Source organism: Mytilus galloprovincialis, chromosome 5 (assembly GCF_965363235.1).
Source record: "Mytilus galloprovincialis chromosome 5, xbMytGall1.hap1.1, whole genome shotgun sequence".
Classification (NCBI taxonomy): domain Eukaryota; kingdom Metazoa; phylum Mollusca; class Bivalvia; order Mytilida; family Mytilidae; genus Mytilus; species Mytilus galloprovincialis.
In genome coordinates, this window is record NC_134842.1 from 81286584 (window position 1) to 81302530 (window position 15947).

A 15947-nucleotide genomic window follows, 5' to 3' on the forward strand; every position below is an offset into this window, starting at 1 on the left:
AACGGTATATATGAAAAACAGACGAAAAATTTTGGAACTTTGATGCCGGTTTTGAGCAAGTTTTTAATTAAAATTCAGTATGAGCGCAGCTTTGCCCCACTGAAATATTTCAACATAAGATGCTTTTTGTTGGTATTATTGCTCTGACAAAATATTTCGTTGGGGCACGAATGCGCTGGTACTTTTTTCGTAAAAAAAGTTAGTGAAAATGAGTAAAAAATTGTGAAAAGCCAACAAATATGCACGTGAAGTGTTGTCAAAGCACAGCATTATGACGTCATAACTACAAAAAAACATTTTTTTCATAAAATGAATATGTCCAACGGAAAAAGAAAGCCATACACATACAAATAAGCAGAATTTGATAAATTCTCGAAATTGAGGCCAATTTTGCCCCTTATAGCCCCTTCTCCTTTTAGGGAGTTCAATTTTCTATATGTCACCAATAGTTTACATGGTATATGTCACATGAAGTTTTCGGTTGTAGTTAGAAAACCAGGATTGATTCAAATATAAATAGTTTGAAAGCATAGAAAACTGTGCACCTTACAATTGCATTCATGACTGAATCAGATGATAATAAGAATACATAAAAATCTAGGCTAAAACACCCTAGTACTTCATGTCCTCAAGGTTTAAACACGTTTGCACACCCTGAAATGTCTTATAAATTAAGGAGATGTGGTATGATATAATGAGACAATTATCAATCAAAGTTGCCAGCTTCTTCTCACAATCAAGTAATAATGAGGGGGTGAAGGTCAAGTGACCCCTGTCATACAGACACCGTACAAACATTCCATTTAACAAATATAGTTGACCTATTGCTTAAATTACCTGGAAAAATAACAAAACTATGAAAAATTGCATTGAGCATTGAAAATGAGGTCCAGGTCATAAGCACTCTGCCAGACAGACATGTAGATCTAATAATTCCATACACCAGATATAGTTGACCAATTGCTTAAACTACCTGAAAAAAATAATGACAAACAAACCATAAAAAGGAGGTCAAGATCATATAAACCCTGCTAGACAGAGATTTACACTTATCAATTGTTGTATACACAAGATATTGTTTACCTATGCTTATAGTATCTGATAAACTGAAAAAATAATGAAAACTGAAAATTGACCAATGATCCATGAAAATGAGGTCAAGGTCACATGAACCCTGCCTGGCAGAAAAGCAGAAATTTAAAAAAAATCGTACACCAAATATATTTGACCAATTGCTTAATATCTCTGATAAACTAGAGAAAAAAAACATGAAAAAAGGAACATTTACCACTGAACAATAAAAATGAGGTCAAGGTCATATGAAAGCTGCCAGACATACATGTACACCTTACAATAACTTCATTGCTTGAAGTACACTAGAAAAAGACCAAACCACAAAAACTAAACATTGTTCAAAGAACCATGAAATAAAGGTTAAGGTCAGATAAAACCAGTGTGTTAGACATGTTGCACATTACATTCTGTCTATATGCAAACTATGTTTAACCCATGGTCTATAGTATCTGAAAGTCGCATCACAAAACTAGAGGCTCCCAAGACCCTGTGTCGCTCACCTGTTACTGTATTTACTGATGTCGGCCATCTTGGTTGGTAGGCGGGGTCCTTAGACACTTTTTGTTTAAATAGATACCCTAGTAATGATTGTTGCCAAGTTTTGTTAAATTTTGCCCATAGTTTTAGAAAAGAAGATTTCAGTACAAGTAAAAAAAAATGACGAAAAAGTTGTTAAAATTGATTATAAAGGGCAATAACTCCTTAAGGGGTTGACTGGCAATTTTGGTCATGTTTGACTTATTTGTAGGTCTTATTTTACTGAACATTATTGCTGTTTACAGTTTATCTCTATCTATAATAGTATTCAAGATAATAACCAAAAACTGCAAAATTTCCTTAAAATTACCATTTCAGGGGCAGCAACCCAACCACAGGTTATCCGATTCGTCTGAAAATTTCAGGACAGATAGATCTTGATCTGATCAACAATTTTACACCTGTCAGATTTGCTCTAAATGCTTTGGTTTTAAAGATATAAGTCAAAATATACATTTTACCCCTGTGTTTTATTTTTAGCCATGGCGGCCATCTTGGTTTGATGGCCAGGTCATCGGACACATTTTTTAAACTAGATACCACAAGGATGATTGTGGCGAAGTTTGGTTAACTTTGGTTCAGTAGTTTCAGAGGAGAAGATTTTTGTAAAAGTTTACGGACGACGGACGCCGGACGACAGACGCCAAGTGATGAGAAAAGCTCACTTGACCTTTCAGGTCAGGTGCGCTAAAAATATGATATTTTTTCAAGCCATTACTGAACCATGAAAATGAGGTGAAGTGCAATTGACAAATGACAGACACTTTATAGGTTATGGTATCTGAATACACGGTATGAACCATCTATGTCTTCTACCATATGAAATATAAAGCTTTATTCAACCAGATGCTCCACAGGGCGCAGCTTTATACGACCTCAGAGGTCAAACCCTGAACAGTTGTGGCAAGTATAAACACAACAATTAAGCTTGATACAGCTCTGAATTTGGATTGTGATTAAAAAGTTGACACGTCATAGGTTTCTGACACAGAATGAATGTGGTCTTAGAACTTAAACTTAAAAACTTAAAATTTTTTAAATTGGACATTTACCTATTATGTTATGGTCCAATATCCAAAATCTAAATACATGGTTAGATTCAGCATATCATAGAACCCCAAGAATTCAATTTTTGATGAAATCAAATAAGTTCTATTTTAGACCCGTTAGATCTCAATGTGGACCAATTTGATAACCGGGCCCAAATATAAAAATCTAAATACATGGTTAGATTCAGCATATTGAAGAACCCCATATATTCAATTTTTGTTGAAATCAAACAAAGTTTAATTTTTGACCCTTTGGACTTTAATGCAGACCAATTTAAAAACGGGACAATGCTGTGCAATTGAAAATTTCTTGCTATTGCGCAATATTGTGCAATTAGATTTTTCTTGCTATTGCGCAATACTGTGCAATTGATAATTTCTTTCTATTGCACAATACTGTGCAATTTAAGATTTCTTGCTATTGCGGAATACTGTGCAATTGAAAATTTCTTGCTATTGCACAATACTTAATATAATAATTTTGGACCCCGATTTAAACCAACTTGAAACTGGGCCCATAATCAACCAGATGCTCTACAGGGCGCAGCTTTATAAACCGCAGAGGTCGAACCCTGAACGGTTTGGGCTAGTATGGATACAACATTCAAGCTGGATACAGCTCTAAATTTGGATTGTGATTAAATAGTTGACACAGCATAGGTTTCTGACACAGAATGAATGTGGTCTAATGAACTTAAAATATTTTTTTTTGCCTTTGAGCAATTCACTATGCTGTTGAATATTAATCCTCTCAAAAAAATGTTTGAAGAAATTTTCTTTTTATTTATGAAATCTGAAATGAGAAAAATTTAACCCCCCCCCCCCTCCCCCCCCCCCATTTTTTTCACATCCCCCTTTCCCTTTTTCCAAAACTGATCTCAATTCAAATATCTAATGGAGTTTGCAACAATAACTACTCATTTAAATACATCATAAAATATTAAAATGTAACAAAAGGTGCTTGTTTTCACTGAATGGTAAAGATTGTTTTAATTCATCAGTTGGTAGTAAAAGTGAATATACATTGTATATTGTATAAAACAATGATTTAAGTTGACTCAACTACTATTCTGGACAAAGAAAGATAACTCCAATCAATTGAAAATTTCTTGCTATTGCACAATATTGTGCAATTAGATATTTCTGGCTATTGCACAATACTGTGCAATTGAAAATATTTGCTATTGCACAATACTATGCAATTGAAGATTTCTTGCTATTGAGCAATACTGAGCAATTGAAAATTTCTTGTTATTGCACAATACTGTGCAATTGAAGATTTCTTGCTATTGCTGAATACTGTGCAATTGAAAATTTCTTGCTATTGCACAATACTTAATATAATAATTTTGGATCCTGATTTGAACCAACTTGAAAACTGGGCCCATAAACAAAAATCTAAGTACATGTTTAGATTCAGCATATCAAAAAAGCCCAAGAATTCAATTTTTGTTAAAATCAAACTAAGTCTAATTTTGGACCCTTTAGACCTTAATGTAGACCAATTTGAAAACGGGACCAAAAGTTAAGAATCTACATACACAGTTAGATTTAGCATATCAAAGAACCCCAATTATTCAATTTTTGATGAAATCAAACAAAGTTCAATTTTGGACCCTTTGGGCCCCTTATTCCTAAACTGTTGGGACCAAAACTCCCAAAATCAAACCCAACCTTCCTTTCATGGTCATAAACCTTGTGTTTAAATTTCATAGATTTCTATTTACTTATACTTAAGTTATGGTGCGAAAACCAAGAATAATGCTTATTTGGGCCCCTTTTTGGCCCCTAATTCCTAAACTGTTGGGACCTCAACTCCCAAAATCAATCCCAACCTTTCTTTTGTGGTCATGAACCTTGTGTTTAAATTTCACTGATTTCTATTCACTTATACTAAAGTTATTGTGCGAAAACCAAGAAGAATGCTTATTTGGGCCCTTTTTTGGCCCTTAATTCCTAAACTGTTGGAACCAAAACTCCCAAAATCAATCCACACTGTTCTTTTGTGGTCATAAACCTTGTGTCAAAATTTTATAGATTTCTATTCGCTTAAACTAAAGTTATAGTGTGAAAACCAAGAAAATGCCTATTTGGGCCCTTTTTGGCCCCTCATTCCTAAAATGTTGGGACCAAAACTCCCAAAATCAATCCCAACCTTCCTTTTGTGGTCATAAACCTTGTGTCAAAATTTCATCGATTTCTATTCACTTTTACTAAAGTTAGAGTGCGAAAACTAAAAGTATTCGGACGACGACGACGCCAACGTGAATTAAAATTTTTGCGGTCGTATAAAAACGAAGAACATGTTTAGATTCAGCATATCAAAGAACCCCAAGAATTCAATTTTTGTTAAAATCAAACTTTGGACCTTAATGTAGACCAATTTGAAACCAGGACCAGAAATTAAGAATCTAAATACACGGTTAGATTCGGTATATCAAAGAACCTCATTAGTTCAATTTTTGATGAAGTCAAACACAGTTTAATTTTGGACCCTTTTGGCCCCTAATTCGTTGGGACCAAAACTCCCAAAAACAATCCAAACCTTCCTTTTGTGGTCATGAACCTTAGGTTAAAATTACATAGATTTCTATTAACTTATACTAAAGTTATTGTGCAAAAAACAAGAAAAATGCTTATTTTGGAACCTGTTTTTGGCCCCTAATTCTTAAAATGTTGGGACTTAAACTCCCAAAATCAATCCCAACCTTCATTTTGTGGTCATAGACCTTATGTTAAAATCTAATAGATTTCTGTTTACTTATTTTAAAGTTATTGTGCGAACAACCAAGATAAATGCTTATTTGGGCCCTTTTTGGCCCCTAATTCCTAAACTGTTGGGACGAAAAACCCCAAAATCAATCCCAACCTTCTTTTTATGGTCATAAACCTTGTGTTTAAATTTCATAGATTTCTATGTACTTTTACTAAAGTTAGAGTGAAAAAACCAAATGTCTTCGCACAACGACGACTAAGCACGACGACAACGACGTCAACGTGATACCAATATATCACCAAAAAAATTTCAATTTTTGCGGTCGTATAAAAATGACCACATTATTGATATTCATGTCATCAAAAACTTGATCTAAATATATCCCCATCTATATTCTACAATGAAGAATCAAGGAGTATTTAAATATTAAATGGGAATGTTACAAATAGCAGCTAATTTCTTTTTAACATCAGGTTCGTGAAGTGTACCAATGAGATATAAAGTGATAGTAGAACTTATGATGTTCTATTTTTTTCTATGGAGAAGTTCCCTTTTTGAGGACTAAACCTTCATGTTTTGTATGATTTATCGATGAGGAATGCCCTTGTAGAGATGAAAGTTTTTTTTACCAGTATGTTTTTAATGATCTTAAATAAAATAGGTTGCATCATATATAATAAATGATTGGAAAATGACAAGAAATTTTCTCTATGTTTTAAGGGTTTTAGCCACAATATCTTTGCAAGCTAGGAAGGGCATTTGTCATGTTTTGTTGAACTGTGACAAACTTCTAAAGGTCTGCTTGTAAGATTATCAACAAAACATCTGGTCAGTGACATTAAACATGTACTCTTTGATAAAAAATTATTTGCCACACTTGTTATTTGTACTGTATTCCTGTCATGAAATGTTGTCATTTTAGCAATGCCATACAACACGAGGTTTGGTTAGTCACAAGACTAGGTTCAGCCTACCATTTTACTTATAACGTCCTGTACCAAGTCAGGAACGTGTCAGTTATTAATCTAATGAACTGTGACAAAATTCTAAAGGTCTACTTGTAAGATTATCAACAAAACATCTGGTCAGTGACATTGAACATGTACTCTTTGATAAAAAATTATTTGTCACACTTGTAAGTGTTCTTGCATTTATTTATACTGTATTCCTGTCATGTAATGTTGCCATTTTAGCATTGCCATTAAACACGAGGTTTGGCTAGTCACAAGACTAGGTTCAGCCTACCATTTTACTTATAATGTCCTGTACCAAGTCATGAATGTGTCAGTTATTAATCTAATAGTTCGTTTCTATGTATGTTGCATTGTCATTTGTTTTTGTTGCAGTTCAGCGCTTCTGTTGTTCTATTGTTTTCCTCTTGTAGTTGATGTGTTTTCCTCAGTTTTATTTTGTAACCCTGATTTGTTTTTTCTCAATTGATTTATGATTTTTGAACAGAGGTATACTACTGTGGCCTTTATTTGTGATGAAAGTTTTAAATGACAAATAATAATAACATCAAAAACCACATAAGGTCAGCCTCATCCGTCTGATTAGCAACCTCTTAAATTTTAGCAAAATTACAGTTAATGTTCAGGATGCTGTCAGAGGATTTGGTATAAACAAAGACAAATATTGTTGTTGAGAAAAGTAACAATTATCTTTTTCAAGAGTTCTTAGTAATAAAGAGACAAACAAAGGTTGTTACAATTAATGTGTATTATTAAATTTTTCGTTCTTATTCATTTGAAAATACAGTCATTTAAAAAGTTAAATATCTTGTCTAACTGACTAATCACATTGGTATTCATCAATACCATATTTAACAAACTACCCACACTATAATCAATGACGTATTTGTATATATATATTGTTATTTCTGCATAAAGAATCCTCAAATGTTTACTAGAAGTCAACACATTTCTGACTCATCACTTTATAAAAGCATCTGCAACAAATCTGTTTTAGCACCAAAATACTATTCAAAATAAGAAATTAGTACAAAGCCACTCATAATTTATTTTTTCTGTGTTAATTTCATAAATATAACAGTTTTCCAGATGATTTGTAAGTATCAGCATACAAAGTCCTGGTCACGGCACCATATCTTAAGTCTATTACACCACAAGAATTCATTAAACTTTCAGGTTAAAAATTACAAAAGGTATTTCAAGCTGTGCTAGAATAAAGTTTACAAACAGGGTATAAAGACAGAATTGAATTATGCAAATCATAGAACCTTTATCAAAGGGGAATTTTAGGATTTTATTAAATAACATTGCAATGTTATGTATCCCTCGTTTTTAAATACAAACATACATTTATTTTAGTAAGCTATGTGTATTGATTGATCAGACACTTAATATAGTTACTTATACTTTGTTAGTGTTGTTATCAATATATTGACAAGATTTTTAACTTTTTTTCTAAAGCACTCTATTAATCAGTTAAAATTATAATTTGTAGAAGTTATTACTGTTGGTAAGTAGTACCATTGAAATACAAATTGAACCAACAGAAAATGATCAAGTACTTTAATACACATTTTCAACTTACAAATGAGTTTAATTACTTTGGATTCTATTATTATTCTTTAGATGCCTATTCTCATGGATCTCATTGGTACAGGTGAACATTGGCCAAGTGCAAATTGTCTTATGCCTTTATGTAAAATTTTGTAAAAATCACAAAATCAATATCCATGAAAAATACAATTTTCCTTTTCCCACAAAAATTGGTATTCACGAAATTAAAAAAATCCACAGTATTACAAGTATGATTGGAATATCATGAGTAGTTCTTTGTTTATATAAAACATTTATTTCATGAACATCAGGGATTTGCACATCAAGCATTTTAACAGCTTATGTGATTTTCCATTTCTGTGAACAATTACAATTATCAAAGAGTCCACTCTGTAAAATTTTTGCTTTTTTTTAAATCATGTTCCTTTAAATTTTGATAAACACACAGATATTAGGCTGAATCTGAGAATGAGCTTGGGGACTTCAGATAATAAGGCCTAAGGACAGTGCACAATCAACTATTTCCTTGATGTACTTTCCAACAATGAAAACGAAATTTAAACATTCATTTTAACTAGTAATTAATGCTGAGGATACAAATATAAAGTATATTAATGGCTGCAATACCAAACAGTACAAATGTACTAATAACAGAGATTTGGTTTGACTGTATAACTTAGGATAAAAGCAAAATACAGATATAAATCAGACACTTGAGGACAGGTAATGTGGCACTTATATTTGATCATATAACAAGTGGTATCTATTTACATGGCATATTGATGAAAGTTGTAGTATTGATTTAAGAACCAGACTCACCAGGGCAATACTTAAATCATGATCCGATTATAATGGAAACTTACAATCAACCTTACAATAAACAATTACATGTAACTTAACACTGTGTTATGATAAAAATAAAATGATACAGATTTCCCATTTAATTCACTCTAAATTATTTTTTAAATTCTAAGCATTCGCTTTTGCAAAGATTCAAAACATTCTTGGGGCCTTATTCTCTTGGTAAACAGTTTGAGAAACAAATGATTAAGTTTAAAGATGTATAACTGACTGGATTGTTTTCCAACTTATGTCATAACCTACAAATTTCATGGATTCCTAAAACCCTCAAAGCATAAAATTTAGTCTCAACAAAACCTTTATTGAAAACCAAGTTTGCAATTGAGTCTGTAAAAATGAATATCAATCCAAATAATATTTTAGTAAACAAAGAAATATTATATCGATAATGAAAACTGCTGGCACAGAATTTAATTTTATGGTTATATCAAGTTGGTAAATGCTTTTGAGATATTAAATAAACCTTTCAAGTGTTCAATGATTCCCCATTCTCTTATTAAACATTTGTTATCAAAACATCTAACGTAATGATTTTTTACGTTTTTTGTGCTTTTTGTGATTGTTTTAAGAGTATTTGAAATGAAGTTACTAAAAACCAACAGCAGCAATCTAATAATAAAGCAAAAATGGGGAATGATTTGTAGAAAAGCTGCAGTTCTTACTGAGGTAGATGTTTTTTTCTACAATGTCATCTTGGTAGGTAAAATAGGATTTATCTTATTCAGGTCCAAATTAATTTATTCATAGTCTATTGGAATTTTTTTTCTATAAATTTCACAAACCCTGTAATTTGTTTAGGTGAAAATGGCCATAAATATCAAGATGTCATGTCGGTGTGCTGTAGTGCTACAATTATTCCAAAAACAACTAAAATAAACAAACTTGGAAGCGTATGTAAACCTATAAATAAGCAGAAAGAGTATTAGAACAGATGAGGTAAATAAAACCTGGCCTAATGGATGGATGTATACAAATGTGGGAAAGGGGGGATGGAGGGTAACTTAAATTAATGTTATCATTTGTGGGCTACTAATTTTTATGGATTGTGTGGGATCGAGAGAATCACAAATTATAGCATTCATCAAAAGTTCTAATTTTTAACTGGCTTGTATATAAAATTTGTTTATATAGGTCTGCAGTATAAGTATCCAAAGAAAAGCAATATATGCAATGATCTTTTTCATTTTTTGTATTTACACATCAAGTAGTCATTAACATGTTTAATGTGGATTTGTTAATTTTATTGGGTACCAATCTTTGTGAATTGAGAAAAACTTACAATTTCAGAAACATGATATATACTCTATTGCAGAATTTTTACATATTTTTCATACAAGCATTTACTTTTAATATTTGTGGATCCCAAACCAAATTCCTATTATAACTTCTAGTTTCTCACAAATAATAATAAATTCACAGTATGTAAAGTAATGACTTTAACCTACTTGAGAGCCTTGTGTAAATTTTTAACAAATATTATAGCCATTGACCAATATCTATTGGCATACCCCAAAATTTAAGTATTTCTCATGAATTCTTATAAAACCAAAGGAGAACAAAATATTTAACAGAGTCTTACTAAGCTCTTTCCTTTCATACACTGTGGATTTATTATTATTTGCTGGATACAAATTTTGTTGGTTTCATGGATACAGATAAATTTGGATTTTTGTGTTCAACAATTTCTCTGTAGGCTTGTATGCAAATATTTGTAAAACCACAAAATCAAGTATCCTTGAAAATGCAAGTTTTCCTTAATGCACGAATTCCGTGTCCACGAAAATAAATGAATCCACATTACATGTAGAACAATCCACATTACATGTAGAACACTCCACATTACATGTAGAACACTCCACATTACACGTAGAACAATCCTTCATGTCTTATTGTTTCAGAAGCTTAAATACACATGTACAATATACTTATATAGAAAGACTGAAGAGTATCTTATTTATTCCTGATTATCAGTAAGTAATAAAATCTCAGAAAGAGGCTCATGTCATCCTTTGTCAAACAACCTCAATCACTCCATGCCCTAACCCTGATTGTTATTGGTGTGACAGAGTAAGTTTGACAAAAGATTGATACAGGCCTGTGTTTCAGAGATTGAATAAAATGCTGCAAATGATGAAAAACAAGACATAGGGCCCAACAAATAATACATGCGTTTCCACTAACCTGCTGGGGAAAAAAATAGGGTAGGTAGGCAGGCAATTTCATTTTATTTTACAAACATTTTTTAGCTGGTTACTACCAGAGGATCAGTCTGACTTGAACAGAGGGCCTCCTCCGGGTGCGGGAGTGTCCTGTTACATTGAAGACCCATTGATGGCCTGCTCTATGGTCGGGTTGTTGTTACTTTGACACATTCCCCATTTCCATTCTCAATTTTATTGTTCCAAAATGGCATAAAAAGTGTTAGCATAGGCACTAAAAATAAGGATAGGTAGGGTTAGCAGAAAACACATGTATCTTTTTTGGCCTAGCATGTTTGTTATACATGTTATTTTTACAAAGAGTAGCACCAAAGGTGTTTCCAACTAAAATATAATATAACACTGATACTAAATTTTCACCTGGATTATTAGACTGAGGGATTATGGGATTGACACTGCAGCGTAGTGAAATGATCATGTGACATATGGTTATATTAATGACAATGAAGTAATAGTTGTACAGTGCTCCATTGTCAAACCAGTGAATTTTAGAGAATGAATTTTTTACAGAAACTAAAGGTTAAAAGTTTAGAAACATCCTATATTTTATATGCTACATATTTTTTTCAGCTGATTCACATAATTAATATATGGCTTCCAATAACAACAAGTTTCATTTGGAGCTCTACGGTGTTCACATACCTCTCTTATGTTGGTTTTCATTCCTATATTGTTCATTTCAAGTTTAGAAATAGATAGATACCAATGACAAATGTCCATCAAAAATTACTTCAAAAACATAATAAATAGCTGTATGAAATAAATGTGTGCCATATTTCAATCAACCTGAATCAGAAAGTCTCTGAATTATTAGCTAACTTTTTTCTGTCATGTTTAAATTTCCAGGCAGATTCACCGATTTCAAAAAGGTCGGCACAATAATTAGAAAGTGATTAGTAGTTTACATATGACAAGTTTATTAGAGAGGAATATGTTTTTTATTTGTTCTTATTTTGTAACAAAATGTTCATCATTCATTCCTAATGTTTATGAAATGAAAACAAATGAAAGGCATTCCTTATAGCATAAAAACAGAGCACTGCAGTTGGCACTTATATAACAGAAGGTATACAAAAATTACCATAATCGTAGGTACAAAAATGTACAGGTACTTTAAAGGTGTGTCTTTAAAATTGGTATACAGTAATGGAATTACCAGACAAAGCAAAATAAATAAACAGATGGAGTAAAATATTTATAAGTGGATGTTATTAAATAATACAATGTATGCAGTAACTAAAATATACCATATTGTTTAAATCTTACGAAACTTGGATTCAAATGTAAATTTCATACGGGAGCATAGCTTTCCTATAATTATATAAAAATCAATTTTGATATCTAACTTGAGTATTAAATTAGCCATATATACACTCATGACATTGATATATATATATATATAATGTATATTAACACTCAAATAACTTGCATTTCCCTTTAAATAATTTAGAAATGTATGTTCTCAATGGTCAACAATTATAAGCAGTTATTTACATGTATAAGTGCCTTGGTTCTTTCTTACAAGTTTTAAGGGACCAGCCATAAAACTTGTAGGTTTTTCTTGTAAGAAACATACCAGTCCATACTTTCTAGGAACTATACAGTTCCATTTTTAATTCTTTGATGTGGATGGTCATATCTGTTTTCCAAAAAACATCAGCAAAACTTAAATTTTACTGTAGGAAGTCATTAGGATGTAACTTTTGTCTCAATGGGGTAATTCAAATTTTAATATACAATCATCCTTTGTATGTATCTTATTATTAGTCTGTTAACTAAATTTACAGAAAAGAATCAGCATCAAAAATGTTCAAACACTATAGAAAAGCTATGCCCCATACTCATGATACTGTAAATTTAGAAATTATTTATTGTTTTTTATTAATACAAATAATGCAATTCAGTGAGTATCATAATAATAAGAACTCACATTTTTGAAAACTAAACCATTAATCTGTATGTAGATTTTTCTAAATTCACAATAATTTAACTCACACTTTTGTCCGTCTTTGAAAAATCCCAATAATAAATGCATGCCATAATTTCTAAATTTACAGAATATTATTATTTATATCTATCCCTTCGTCTAAGTTTGACCTACTCTGTTCAACAGAAATGATATGTCATTTTGATTAACTATTCCTCCATGATGTAATTTTATTGTGTGTTTTCTCTCATTCTAATTTTTTAAGTACCATAAATATTAATAATTCTTAGATTATCATATTTTCTAAGTTTCATACAATACAAAATAATATATATATCAAAAATTGGTATACACTTAACAAAATAATTAAGCATAGTAAAACATATTAAAGTTATTCAAACAAGCTTAGTGGGATGCAAGACTTCACATTATTCATATACATAGGAAGTTAAAAGACAAGACTGGATTATTAAGGTTCTTATTTTTATTTCTTATTTGAATTGTGTCATTTCTCTTTTTTAATCTATTCTAATTATCATATTAATGTGATAAAATTGTATAATATTTTATTTCACAAGTAAACAAAAACTTAAATTTAAATTCTGATAACATCATTCATTGTCATTTGACTGCAGTATTTAATAAACACACAATGATCACATGGATTAATTTGGCATTTGTGTCAATCTCATCAAAAATCAAAATAAAGAATAGAAAATATGGGGTTGACAGAAATTAACATCATCAAAACAAGTAATATGAATCTTGCATCCCGCTCTAAGACTTGTAGTGAGATAACTTAAATAATGAAAGCACTTCATTCATAATGAAGAGTATATCCTCTCCATTTTAATCACACTTGTAGTAAACTACTCCTGTTCCAAGGACATTCATTTGGTTGCCTTGGTAACCATCACTGCGGTTCTACACTCTGCCAGTAGGCACTTGAACATTCAGAATACATGGTTAACATTTTCTATATTAAGCACATTATTTTTCCTGGATCAGAACTGAACAGTGATGGAGTATGAAATCCTCCATAAAGGGGAAATTCACTGAGTGTGTGGTAATAACTATTGGTGTTCTGAACACCTGAGTAAAACGCCGAACATGATGAGGGTTAATCCCGATACGAGGTGGAAGTAAAAGAACTACTACTATTACTAGGAGTCAGACTTATCATACTTCCTCGTAAACTAACGTCATCATCGTAATTCTGAGCCATCGTAGAGGCTTCCAACGCTTCCATGGCATTCATACCTAAACTTATAGTCTCCTCATCGAATTCCTCTATTTCTTTCACTTGTCGTTCATTTAAAGCTTTTACTATTTCTGTTTTAGCACTTGAAAGTTTTGTTCTGTCATCATCCATCTGTAAAGTATGATAAAGGTGCATGATAAACAAATGGTTATATTATATTTGAGCATATTCTTCTAAACAAAAACGACTAGAGTGTATAGTTACAGAACCTCATGATGAAACAGTTCAAGAAGCATTTATAAGTTTGAACATTAACTGTTTTTATATATGTCGTAAAGAGAATAGAATTGAGAATGAAAACAAGGAATGAGTCAAAGAGACAACAATCCAACTGAAGAACTGAAAACAGCCCGAGTCCATCAAGAGTTTACAATGATATCTTTGAGAGTTAAACTCTGTGTTGTGTAGATAACTAATTTTTATTAAATTGTTGTCTCATTGGCATATAGGTAACCCTAAAAACAATTTTTACAGGCAGTTCTGTAAATGAAATGAATATATATATGTTTCTAAAAATGTGCATTGGTTAAATCTAATTAAAATTCATTATATACGTCAACTGTCTATTTACAATCTACCTACCTTTTGTTCAAGGAGAGCTCGTCGTAACGACACTCTCTCCTCTAATTGTTTCCTCTCTCTGTGATGCTGGGCCTCTATCTGCATCTTAATTTTACTCTGATATGCCATCAGTAGTTCAAACTCTTGCTGCAGTCGTTGTTTCAACTCCTATGCCTCCGTTAACTGGGCGTCATCTAATCTCATCTGTTTTATAAACAATTGTAATAAGTTAATCTTTTAGAAGGTTTTTAGTAGTATCAATTTAAATCAAAGTAACTGTTTGTCTCTTTGAATAAATTTTTATTGTTTTTTTATTCCTTTTGATTAATGTATGTGTAAAAGAGACCATGGTTATTTTCTTTGGAATATTTCTACCCTAATGCAATGGCCTTTGGTTTGGACTTTTAGAATCTACCCAAAAGTAAAAAATGAAGCATATTTTCACAATAAAAAAGGGTACTGGTAGTTCTAAAAAAAAGCCAACAATATAAACTGCATTGAACATTTTTATTCTATATTCGATTTTTTGGATCAGTAATTGTTTTTATAACACTGATCATGGGCTTTCAAAAGAAAATAAGACTTTTTTTTTAATTTACAATATTATGAATATTATGGTATCTAGATAAAGCATATGATTGGTACCTATTAAAACGTTTAAAACTACTTCATTTGTTTGCACCGGTCCTAAGTCAGTAATCTGGTATTCAGTAGTTGTTGTGCGTTAATGTGGTTCATAAGTGTTTCTCAGTTTTTGTGTAGAGTAGACCGTTGGTTTTCCTGTTTGAATGGTTTTACACATCATTTTGGGGCCCTTTATAACTTGCTGTTTAATATGAAACAAGGTTCCGTATTAAAGACCGTACATTGACCTATATTGATTTACTTTTACAAATTGTGACTCGGATTGAGAGATGTCTCATTAGCACTCATACCACATCTTCTTTGGTTTATATAAATAGCACTTACTTTTTTCCCGCGTAGTATATGATATCATACAAATGTACCACTAAAGTCTACATGGAAATCTGTATACCATCCCTTCACACTCATTAAACAATACCTAAAATCATGATAAAAAATGTTAATATATATAATATAAAATATTATCACAGACGTATGTCCCACCTTGTTATTTTAATATTGCAAATGTTGAAATTATAATAGCATTGCAATACTCTAACATGTAAGTTTTGCGAATATCAAAGTCGATAAAC

The 15947-nt window shown here is 31.5% G+C and overlaps 1 protein-coding gene across 1 annotated transcript; it reads right to left on the reverse strand.

Moving 5' to 3' along the window:
• Nucleotides 1-12515: 12515 nt before the first annotated feature.
• On the reverse strand, nt 12516-14850 carry LOC143076491 (serine/threonine-protein kinase TAO1-like). Its single transcript, XM_076252298.1, has 2 exons — nt 14752-14850; nt 12516-14280 (listed from the first exon to the last, which is right to left on the reverse strand). The coding sequence occupies exons 1-2, from the start codon at nt 14833-14835 to the stop codon at nt 14029-14031; spliced, it is 336 nt and encodes a 111-aa protein (XP_076108413.1). The 5' UTR covers nt 14836-14850; the 3' UTR covers nt 12516-14028.
• Between the last annotated feature and the right edge of the window lie 1097 nt (nt 14851-15947).

What these genes read in the sequence shown, in the direction of transcription:
- LOC143076491 (XM_076252298.1), bottom strand. Translation starts at nt 14,835, where the DNA reads ATGCAGATAGAGGCCCAGCATCACAGAGAGAGGAAACAATTAGAGGAG. An exon ending in GAGCTCTCCTTGAACAAAAG is followed by an intron (nt 14,281 to 14,751) that starts GTAGGTAGATTG and finishes CATACTTTACAG; the next exon opens with ATGGATGATGACAGAACAAA.